The sequence below is a fragment of the Bombyx mandarina genome, chromosome 12, assembly GCF_030267445.1.
Source record: "Bombyx mandarina strain Sakado chromosome 12, ASM3026744v2".
NCBI classification, from domain to species: Eukaryota; Metazoa; Arthropoda; class Insecta; order Lepidoptera; family Bombycidae; genus Bombyx; species Bombyx mandarina.
In genome coordinates this window covers 5,059,365-5,071,844 of record NC_143219.1, presented here as the reverse complement: position 1 = coordinate 5,071,844, position 12,480 = coordinate 5,059,365, and the positions used below count along the sequence as shown (strand labels likewise).

The following is a 12,480-nucleotide window of genomic DNA, read 5'->3' as shown; positions in this document are numbered from 1 at the left end:
GCTTTTGTAAACCTTGGACCTAGTTTGTATTAGCCTCGGTCAGGTTTTGGCTCTTAGTCACCTTCTACGACACCCATGAGCTAAGTTTGGGTTGGGGGTATTCTTAGGATCCTACCAAACGCAACTTAGGCGCCCACCACACGCAACACGTGGAAGAGGTATACCTAAGAAGAGATGGATGGATTGCGTGAAAGAGGATATGTGTAAGGGGGAGTGAGCGAAGAAATGTTATATGATAGAGGAGTATGGAAGGAGAAAACATGTTGCGCCGCACCCACGTGACTGGAAGAAGGGCAGGAGAATGATGATGATGATGGTCAATAACCTCACACTGGTTACGTTCAGTAATTTATAGTATATATATTTTATTTATTTTTGCATAGATGGGTGAACGAGCTCACAGCCCACCTGGTGTTAAGTGGTTATTGGAGCCCATGGACATCCACAACGTAAATGCGCCTTGAGATATACATAAGTTCTAAGGTCTCAAGTTCAGTTACAACGGCTGCCCCACCCTTCAAACCGAAACGCATTACTGCTTCACGGCAGAAATAGGCAAGGCGGTGGTACCCACCCGCGCGGACTCACAAGAGGTCTTACCACCAGTAATTACATTATTCCTTTACCGTGGAAGTCAATCGTGAACATTTGTTAAGTACGTATTTCATTAGAAAAATTGGTACCCGCCTGCGAGATTCGAACACCGTTGCACCGTTGCTAGATACGAATGCACCGGACGTCTTATCCTTTAGGCCACGACGACTACAAAATATTTGTTGACAGGACAAAGTGAAGGCCGCAGTACAGGAGGCGTGCGACGTGCTGCCCGACGCCCTCAACGGTGAATGCAAGGAGTTCGTAACGCAGTACGGATCCGCCATCATCGCTTTGCTCGTTCAAGAAATCGATCCCGCCAGCGTGAGTTGACTTTATTCACAACTTTACTTTACAGACTGAGTTTCTCGCCGGATCTTCCCAGTGGGTCGCGTTTCCGATCCGGTGGTAGATTCTGCGAAGCACTGCTCTTGCTAGGGCCAGTGTTAGCAACACCTCTGGCTTGAGCCCCGTGAGCTCACCTACAAGCTAGGGTTTTCTTTTTTTCTTATTGCCCTTGTAGGCAGACGAGCATACGGCCCATCTGATGGTGAGTGGTTACCGTCGCCCATGGACTTCAGCAATGCCAGAGGCAGAGCCAAGCCGCTGCCTCCATAAGGGTAACGCTGATATAGTCTCTCAAGGCTATCGGAATAGGTAGCGGAAAAAAAGACAACTAGTCGAACGGCTTCGCTGTGACTCACAAATATTTAATATAAAAAAAACAAAAATATTTTCGCGTCACCTGCTGTACTTTTAAAGTACTATGATAAGAAATTCTCCAAAACTTCAACGACAACTGAACGAATTTAAAACTTAATCGGAAATATGAGCGAGCCCATTCATTATTCACAAACAAATAAATACACAATTTGTATCATTAAATTCGAAGTTTTAGATAAGAATTGTAAATATATTGGCTCAAAAAAAATCTCAATCGAGAATTATATACTACATACTGTACTTACTTACTGGTGATTATTGCGCTCTACGCAATGTACTACAATTAATAAAATCAGCTGTCACGTCCGATATTCAGTATTCAAAGACGTTTTCCATTGCTGGCTAATGTAATGTCACTGCAATATGAATTTGCCGTTTTAGGCTCCAAGGATTGTCCTCATATGGGACGGAACCATGAACGTGAAATTACATACATACATGTTAACCCCTTGTAACTCATGATCATAAGTTCTAAAATAAATCACCTTTAATTAACTATAATGAAAATCGGATGAAAATGAAAATCGGAAAATAGAGAGTACATACATATCTGTGAAATTGAGCCAATATTATCATATTCCTCTATGTGGTGTAGAACTCTTTGAAGCAATTCTTTTTCCTATTACAGCATAGAGCCACACCATATTATCACATAAAGTTTGGGAGACTCCTGTGCATTTAGGAATTTGCACCTCTGATCCTATTTTCTGACCAAATTGGCCAATGCCCGATTTGATCTAAATAAACTTTCAAGTACATACTAATAACGCTATCTCTATGTGATTTGATATATTATTTCCTTAGCACGGTATGTAACAGTGAAGATACAAGCAGTTAAATGGAAATAAGTACATATAGTCTGTGTGAAAGTTTTAGGACTTTTTATAGTTTGTCACAGAAATGTTACAAGAGGTTAAGTGATTAGCGAAAACGGCTAAATTTTATTGCTATGAGTGCCGTGCCTGCGACTCTATGCGCGAGAATTTGTCGGAAATCAAAAATCTTCATCTATTTACCTGACTAACTAATTCCTTCGACTCCCGATTTGTTTCTTAAACTACAATAAATGACTATGTTATTTTATTTTATTGACCTGTCTAATTCGGCAAGAAGCTATCATACGTTTCGGCTTGAAGGATCGGACGGCCGTAGTATGAATGCAATTTTGATTTCAACGTTGCGTCTCGTTACGTAACGTTACGTTAGCATTAACTTTCAGACTCTGGCAACCGCTAAACGTGAAGTGCGCTCTGAACTCGCGTGTTCATCTAAACATTTCCATGTATTACCGCAGGTATGTCCCGCTCTTCAAATCTGCCCTCAAACAGAAGAAATCCGCCGAGTCGACGTCAATTCTGAAAAATCTAACTGCCCCCTGTGCCTCTTCGCCGTTGAACAACTAGAATCGGTGCTCAAGAACAACCGTAGTGAGGTATGTACGATATTATGGTAAATGTAGTTTGTGAATCACTGAATACACTTCTTGATGATTTTCGCTTGAACTTCTTGAACGCCCGACATCGTCTTCAAACTAAAAACTTGCTTCGTAGCAGAAATACAACGATGGCACGTAACTAATTATTTAATCTCTTCACAAGCACGTGCCTTATTTATAATATCAATATATAGATATCAGCTATAATTCCTGATACCAGATACCACAACACTAAAAACGTTGTAATTCACTAATTTACAATATACAAGTCGATGTATTTTTTTTTAAAGACAAATACACAGCAATTTATAAAGTTAATGACCGAAATACGAATTACATATTGATAAAATTATGAAATATGAATAATATTAATTTTAAATAAGATATGAATTGAATTGAATTATGAATTTTCGATCTTACCGACAGAATAATAATAAAATATGAACTGGCTGTTTAAAGAAATAATCAAAATTATCGATAAAGTTGATTATTGAAAACACGAATAAAACATTTTCTGAAAATAAATCGTAGCTAGATCGATTTATCGCACCCGAAATCCCCTGTATGCTAAATTTTATGAAAATGTTGGAGCCGTTTCCGAGGTTCAGATTATACATATTACTACATAGTATAAAACAAAGTCGCTTTCCCTGTCCCTATATCCGTATGTATGCTTAAATCTTTAAAACTACGCAACGGATTTCGATGCGTTTTATTTAATAGATACGAGTGATTGAAAAGGAATGTTTATATGTATAATAACATCCATTAAATACTGGAGAAATCAATAATAAATAACAGTTTCCGAAGCGAAGCGAGGGCGGGCCGCTCTAGTGTCGCTAGTGTTTATATACAAGAATTGCTCGTTTAAATATATACATATTGTGATATAGATTGTCCATATTTAAACATACATATATAATTTGGAAAAACTTTTATAATTGTTATTTTTCAACCCTACTCTTTAAATATATACATATTATGATATAGACTGTCCATATTTAAACATACATATATAATTTGGACAAACTATTATAATTGTTATTTTTCAACCCTACTCTTTTAAACTAAGAACTTATTCAATTATATTTGAAATTTAAAATATTAAGTTCTTTTTTTAAAACTTAATTTGAAATTCGTTTGTTCCAGGAGAACATTCGCAAGGCTCTGGACGGTCTCTGCACGCGGCTCTCCCAGAAACTGCAGAGCGAGTGCATCGACTTCGTGGACACGTACTCGAGTCAGCTCGTCGAGATGCTGGTGGCCGACATGAACGCGAAGGAGATCTGCGTGTTCCTGAAGCTGTGTCGGGACCAACTGCACGATCCCCTCAAGCTGACCCACTCGTCCATAGACAAGTTCCACGAGAAGCCGACATTGAGAGGCGACAGGAACAACCACAGGAAGAAGTCGCTTCTGCCCAAACACATGCTGGTTTCTGAATTCAGTGACGTCGGTGAGTTTACTACAATTATATAGAACATTAACGTATCCGTAAAATAGACGCATACCACCCATCATACTATGACTTTTATGGCATATACCAATAAACCTTGTGTTGCGAACGAATAGTTTACAAACAAACAAACAAACAAAAATTTTAACATGGCAGATTACAAAACGCTTATAACATGCGGTCGTAAAACTAAACTGTGGCGGTAACCATCAGACAGATGCCTGAATCTCGCTTACGACATTTTCAAGATAAGCTTACATATATATAAGTTCCAAACAACAACATTTTGACCGTCGGTCTACCGAGCAATTACACCCGCTCGGTGGAAGATCTTTCCTTTGTCGTTAAAAATTCCAAAAAACTTTAAAAATGTTACTTTTTATAAACCTCATAGTCAGGTATCGGCTCTTCGGGTTAGGGCATGGATGAAACCGACGTTTATTATTAACCTTTGACGAGCTTAAATTCGAACAAAACGTTTTCGTTGAAAGAAGTAACTAGTTTTTTAAACAATTCAATGCCGTTTTTCCTCTGTTTATTCGATTTCCTTTTTGTTGTTGTTTTAATAACTCTTTATGAGCTTTAAAGCTAAATATTAACAATATAATAATAATACTATGTGCCTTGAAATATAAATTTAATCTATATAATAATTCGAAGTCATCGTGGCCTAACGGATAAGATGTCCGGTGCATTCGTGTTTTGAGCGGTGCACCGGTGTTCGAATCCCGCAGGCGGGTACCAATTTTTCTAATGAAATACGTACTCAACAAATGTTCACGATTGATTTCCACGGTGAAGGAATAACATCGTGTAATAAAAATCAAACCCGCGAAAATTATAATTTGCGTAATTACTGGTGGTAGGACCTCTTGTGAGTCCGCACGGGTAGGTACCACCGCCCCGTCTATTTCTGCCGTGAAGCAGTAATGCGTTTCGGTTTGAAGGGTGGGGCAGCCGTTGTAACTATACTTGAGACCTTAGAACTTATATCTCAAAGTGAGTGGCGCATTTACGTTGTAGATGTCTATGGGCTCCAGTAACCACTTAACACCAGGTTGACTGTGAGCTCGTCCACCCATCTAAGCAATAAAAAAAAATGAATTGCTGTTCATTAGTTTCGCTAAAACTCAAGAACAGCTCGACCGATTTGGCTAATTTTGGTCTTGAATTATTTGTGGAAGTCCAGAGAAGGTTTCAAAGGTAGATAAATATGAAAATGCTCGGTATTAAATAAAAATAACAATTTTGTTTCTCCTTTGATGTGTCCCCCGTCGTCGGACGGATTCCTTTTGTTTGTTATAAGTGTATTTTATACAAAAGCTTAGGTATTTTATTTGTCGATTGAGGCACTACGAAGTCTGCCGGGTCGGCTAGTATGAAATAAATAAAAATCGCTTTATTATTTCAGAAACGAACGAGATCCCGGACGACACGGTGAACGGTCGCCGCGTCTCGCACAAGTCTCAGAGCAACGTCTGTGTTATTTGCGAATTCGTCCTGAAGGAAATCGACGACCAAATAAAAGACAAACATAACGATGTAAGTGTTGTCCCTACGATACATGCGAATTACTGGTACAACCTGACCTAACACTGTGTCATGAAGGAGTCCAAACATTCTAGTTTACTGGTTACTAAATTTAGCTTTTACTGGTGGTAGGACCTCTTGTGAGTCTGCACGGGTAGGCACCAACCACCACCCTACCTATTTCTACCATGAAGCAGCAATGCGTTTCAGTTTGAAGGGTGGGGTAGGCGCTGTAACTATACTGAGACCTTAGAACTTATATTTCAAGGTGGGCGGCGCATTTACGTTCTAGATGTCTATGGGCTCCAGTAACCACTTATCACCAGGTGGGCTGTGAGCTCGTCCACCTATCTAAGCAACACGAAAAAAAAAAAGAAAAACACAATTTGTCTATAGTATAGTCTTGACGAAATCTGTCATTATAGAAGTTTAATAAATAGTATTTGACAATAGAACCATAACAATGTTCAAAGTTCAAACTCATAATTTCTATCAATTATTTTCGAATTTCGACTACTGGGGAATCACTAGTACATATTATTAGTTTTGCTATAAAGATCATAAAGTAATTTGTCTCATTGAATGTAAAAAAGGATGTGAAAACTAATTAAATACATAATTACCAATAATTATTGACGATGATGATAAATACAAGTTTAATAAGATTCGATACAATTAATTATACATTTTGAGTACGCAATCACAATTTTTGAGAATGATCATAATTAACTAAATGTATAATAATTAATTATTATAATAAGTTATACATTTACAAAGTTCTTAGTTTTCGCGAATAACCGACATATAACCGACATAGTATTAAAGGCAAACAATATTAATCTATTCTCAATTTGATCACAGACTTTAAATAATAACAAAAGTTTGACAATAAACACAGAGTATATGTGTATATATGTGTTGTGTCAACTACACGGTAGTGTGTGTAATGTTTTATTTATTGATTTAATGTATTTTTTATCTATAATTTAAAGAAATATTAACATTCGGCACTCCTTCTCTATATTCTCTATAAGTGTGGGAAATTTCATACTCTTCCATCCGTGCAATTTTTATAAAAAGATGTACAAAGTTTTTGCTTCTATAAAATATATAATATAGATTTTAATACTATACTAAATTATTGTTTATCTATAGACAAGGGTCCCAATAATCAGTTATCTATTTGCATTCAGTCAGCGGACAGCAATAACGATCTAGGGTGTATACATTACTCTTTAAATTTCACAATAAACAAACTTAAATAGTACTAAGCTAGACTAGGATTTTTAGTTTTAGATCGTTCAGTTTTTACAGAATATAATGACGTCATTCCACGAACTCACCTTATTTAATATTCATTTTAGTATTTATCAGTTAAATAATTAACATTGTTTACATAATTTGAATAGGACGAAATCAAGAAAGCTGTCCACGGTATATGCAAACACATGCCGAAGTCGGTCAGCGCTGAGTGCGACCAGTTCGTCGAGAAATACGCGGATTTAGTCATCTCTCTCCTCGCTCAAGAATTGGACCCGAGCGAAGTCTGCGAAGAATTGAAATTATGCAAACCAGAATCACTGAAAATTAATAAGATAAAAAGTAATTGTTTCCTTTTTTTTCTTGTGCTTTCATCATTATTAAGTGATCGAAGATCGTGGTGCATTGTATTTCACTACAATTGTATATAATTTAAATACAATCTTAAATAATATCCAGGTCGGAATAAAGACCAAACATGGTCTTATACTAAACTAGCGACCCGCCCTCGCTTCGCTTCAGAAACATTAAAACACATTTGAAACAAAAAAAAAATTAAAGAAAAATTAAAAAAAGTAGCCTATGTTCATCAGGGACAATGTCGGCTTCTAATGGAAAAATAATTTTTCAAATCGGTCCAGTAGTTTCGGAGCCTATTCGAAACAAACAAACAAACAAACAAATCTTTCCTCTTTATAATATTAGTATAGATGAGTCGACTATTATCAAAGCCGGCAATCTGACTTTTGGATAGTTATTGGTAAATCAGAAAAACGAATTATTGACTTTGTATTCCATTGGCAGTCACAAAACTCTTCGGAACGACATCTTAGATAAATAACAGGTTAACTATTAACCTTTATTTAATGCAGGTTTTGAACCGTATTCTTTGAAGGAGACGATTATATTCAAATCAATCCGTATTGACTTATCAATAACATTTTTTTGTCCAAATGCACAGATTGCCACCTTTGATAATAGACGACTCAGATCTATCATTGCAAATAATGCGAAATTTTAAATTTAATAACGTGTAATCCATAAAACCGAACCCAATTCTGCTCGTAAATCTTTAACGAAAGAAGATTAATTGCGAAACTATAATAAAACATCATTAAATTACCTACAAAATATATTTAATCAAAAAATAGCACCCTGTATCTTATATAGATTATATTGGGACCAATTGCGAAAGTCATGTCAGAAAAGTTGCATGTTCTTTATATTTCACACAACGCAATTAAATTTAGACTGCGTTACATTGCGTGTTCACAAAATAATAACTCAACAAAACCACCAATAAACATGTTTTATAAAACATTAGTTTAGTGTTTTGTTTGTGGTAACCCAGTTATGGCCAGTTCCACTTCCGAAATGATTCTGAAGCGTACGAGACTTATAGTGAGAGGCAAATGAGCCTTCAACCTCATGACTCAAAATGGTCTATGACCGTCACCTTACGGTGGTAATTGACGATAATCGTTCACAAGGGCACAAAAACATAACCGCATAAAAAGGCCTTTGAATTGACTATTAGCTTAATCCTCCGATGCTAATATATAATTTAATTGACCTTTGGATTATCTATTAGCTAAATCCTCCGATGCTAATATATAATTTAATTGACCTTTGAATTATCTATTAGCTTAATCCTCCGATGCTAATATATAATTTAATTTCGTATAGAAGACATTCTCGACTGCGCCGTCTGCGAGACAGTGGTGATGGCCGTGAAGAAGGTCCTCAAAAACGAGAAGCTCGACCGCAACATCGTGCACATCATCGAGAAGTCGTGTGGACTTTTGCCCGCCAAATATAACACTCGGGTACGTGTTTATAGCGTTCAAAATCACTTGCAGCTCGAATAATTATTATCGTAGGTAAGGTACGTGAGTCACGCAAATATGACTCCTACCGATATAATCATAATGAACTCAGCCTAAGAAACAATAAGGTTTAAATGTAAGTCTATGTATAATTAGCGGACGCCTAGTGGTCGAAATTCGACCATAATTAATTTAAATTATAAATTTTAACCTTATTAAGGTTCTATTGTGAAATATTATACTTCCACAAATTTCGCTAAGGCTACACTATAGACAAATAATATTAAAGACTTAAATATTAATCTATTCTCCATTTGACCACAAACTAACAATAAACAAAAAGAGTATATATGCGTGGATGTGTCAAATACATGGTAGTGGTGGTGTAATGTTTTTCTTATTGATTTAATGTATTTTTTAGCATAATTAAAAAAAAAATAGCATTCTGCACTCCTTCTCTATATAAATTATAAACGTGGGGAATTTCATACTCCTCCGATCGCGCAATTTTCGTAAAAAGGGGTACAAAGTTTCACAGAGAGAGAGTGAGAGATGGATTCGTGTGCGTTAACAGACGAAAGAAAACAACTACGAACTGAATCTGAGCGAGTTCGCCATATCTCTTTATCTCTCTCTAACTCGGACACTAGAAAGGGATGAGTGATCCGTGACGCTTCACGAAACTGCGAACCGTGAACCGTTCGCGTTGATGATTTGTTTGAGTCGATTTCGATTTTCTTCGTAAATGCATCTGAAGAAAAAGCCGTGCCATGTGTTTTTAGGGAAACTTCGCTTCTATAGAACGGGTATTTGTCATCAAGTTTCCGTATCTCTCAATCGGAATCGATGCCACATATTTACATATCGAGGGTTGAAACAATATTAAGCTTAAGCGACTTTTCTAACTTTACACGAGAGGCATTTAATGTTGGAAAAAAATATTATACCAAAACAAAACTTCTTCAGCTATTTGAATGGAGTAAACGAAATTGAACGAATCGAATTAAAAACATTGAATTATTCGTACGAATATCAAATAAAAGGCACCTTTAATTGCAAAATGTCGTATTAAGCGAAATTTCGCTTTAAGCATGCACGTGAGGAGTCGCCCCTATTGTGACGATTACTATCTTCACTCTCACAGGATACATGCGTGCTATCTGTGTAGTCGTTAATGTTACATACTATGTAACTTCTATATGATTTATGACATAAATCTTAAAAGAGGTTATAATATGATATACAGGTGACATAAATGGTGTTTTGAATATTTGAAACATTAGAAGAAGCATTAGAAATATTAAAACATTTTTGAATTTTGAAATATAAAAACATAAAAAAAAGGTGAAGCAAGCTTTAAATGTTGTTTATCTTTATAGAGCAACTCGGTTTGTGCTATAGTTTTACTGGGCTAAACTTTATTTTGATGTGAATAAAATAATACATTAATACATATTATTATAAGTACACTTTTCAGCAAACGCTTTCAAATTCAAATTCAAATTCAAAATCATTTATTTCAACTTAGATGTCAGTATGACACACTTGTTGAATGTCAAAATACAAATAACAATGTTAACTCTACCACCGGTTCCAAAAAAAGCCACAGTCCTGAGAAGAACCGGCGAAACAAACTCAGCGGGCTTTTTTTTCTTTTTGTTTTTTCTCAAATATTTTCTTTTTTTTAAATAAATAGAAATATTCACAATAAAAGAAAAAACAAGTCTAAAAAAATAATAATAATAATGTAAAATGAAAAGGCCAGGAGCGAGCGCCTCATTCCCACGTAGTGCCATCTAGTAAATAATCCTTAACTTTATAATATGCCTTGTTGCACAAACGTTCCTTAACAGTTTTCTTAAATCTATGAACAGGTAGTAGTTGAACGTTTAGTGGGATCTTGTTGAAAAGCTGTACACCCCTTTATTTTTCAGTGTCACGCAATGCTGGAGATTTACGGCGAAAGCATCATTCACCTCATCGAAGAGTTTGGCGCGAAGGGCGTCTGCCAGAGGATCGGATTTTGTGGTCGGACCGAAACCGCATACGTGCGCATGTACCGCGAGAAGAGGAACTAACGCGTTAGTATTGTTTATAAACTTTTTTTTTTTTGTTACCTTCGTAGGCGTACGGCCCACCTGATGGTAAGTGGTCACCGTCGCTCATGGACGTCAGCAATGCCAGGGGCAGAGCCAAGCCGCTGCCTACCATAAATAAAACTATATTTAAAAAAATACAAAAGTATAAAATTAGTTAAAAGGTAGATTCTGAAATCGGTATTTACTTCAATTGTATATTATGTTTCAAAGGTATTTTAAATATGTTTTATATGTAAATTGCTTTTTTTATGTGTAAAAAAGAAAAATTATTAATAATTATTATTACATTATATTACATTGTGTATTTGTATGTATATTTATGAAAATACTAGCCGTACTTAAAATTAACATTAATATTTATTGTCATTATTATTAGAGAGTCCAACACTCATATAAATATTATTAGCCTATCCATTAAGTACATATTATATTTTCTACATGGATACCAAGTTTCAAGTCGGGCTTGTCAAGTTCAGTAGTTATAACGGAACCTCCGTAAAAACCACTGTAGGTTTATATATTAGTATAGATATAGATATGTATGCAAGTATGTGTGCGTATTCACTGGATTGGTACTGCCGCTCGTAATTCGCTTCCAAATGATTCCATCTTTTAAATCTAAATGTGGACGTAAAGTTGCGCAAAAACGATCGTAGGATTTTACCAATCGATTTAATGTTAGACAAAAAATAATCAAAATGTGTTTTTTTTTTATTGCTTATATGGGTGGACGAGCTCACAGCCCACCTGATGTTAAGCGGTTACTGGAGCCCATAGACATCCAAAACGCAAACGCGCCACCCACCTTGAGATATAAGTTCTAAGGTCTCAGTATAGTTTTATAAAGTAACGAACACATTCCTACGAATTCGTAGTAGTGGCATCGTTTTCTTTTCTTTTTTATTTACATTGCTGTAATATATTAATCATTCTATTAAAATAATTACTTTAAAAACGTCAAAAGTAAAAAAATATTATTCATTATTAATTTGACAAAAATATACTTTGTTTTCAGGTCTATCAGGTTCATCTACAATATAACTATAGATAGAATCGGTAATCTCTTCTTGTAATGTATGTAATCCTTCGTTTTTTTTTACCAAAAGTGTTTATTTTTAAGTTTATTTTTTTTCATGATTGATCAACATAATTTTGTAACCATTATAAACAACAACAAAAAATTGTATCAAAAGTGTACTTATTCATGGAAATAGACTTATCATTTCAGTCTATACGTTGCTTATTACTTGATTTAGAATAATCAAACGAAACAATAATATAATGTAAATGAATAATAATTATTTTTCTTATCTTACATATTCTACAGTAATACCGGTTTATTTTATCATAATACATATTCCCCGATAGAAATTGGGTTAAAAGTTTTTCAAATACTTAAAAACCGCTAATCACAATAGCTGGTTTTTTTTTTTAAATCCGATCATCGAGTAGACCTCGTCGATACGACAAAGCAGTCGCTATGACGTATCTGAATTCGATCTAATATAATTTCATTGACGACTACCAACGACAACTATGTTGTAGAAATAAACTGTT

At 35.4% G+C, this 12,480-nt stretch overlaps 1 protein-coding gene across 1 annotated transcript in view; it reads left to right on the top strand.

Moving 5' to 3' along the window:
- Positions 1–12,315, top strand: part of Sap-r (prosaposin) — a 34,304-nt gene extending 21,989 nt beyond the window's left edge. Inside the window, exons 14-21 of the mRNA XM_089731843.1 lie at positions 784–918; positions 2,612–2,749; positions 3,902–4,208; positions 5,620–5,750; positions 7,148–7,340; positions 8,685–8,824; positions 10,759–10,905; positions 11,939–12,315. Coding sequence (XP_089587969.1) covers positions 784–918; positions 2,612–2,749; positions 3,902–4,208; positions 5,620–5,750; positions 7,148–7,340; positions 8,685–8,824; positions 10,759–10,902 — 1,188 coding nt within the window. The 3' untranslated portion in view covers positions 10,903–10,905; positions 11,939–12,315. The remainder of the gene's footprint in view (positions 1–783; positions 919–2,611; positions 2,750–3,901; positions 4,209–5,619; positions 5,751–7,147; positions 7,341–8,684; positions 8,825–10,758; positions 10,906–11,938) is intronic.
- Positions 12,316–12,480: the final 165 nt, after the last annotated feature.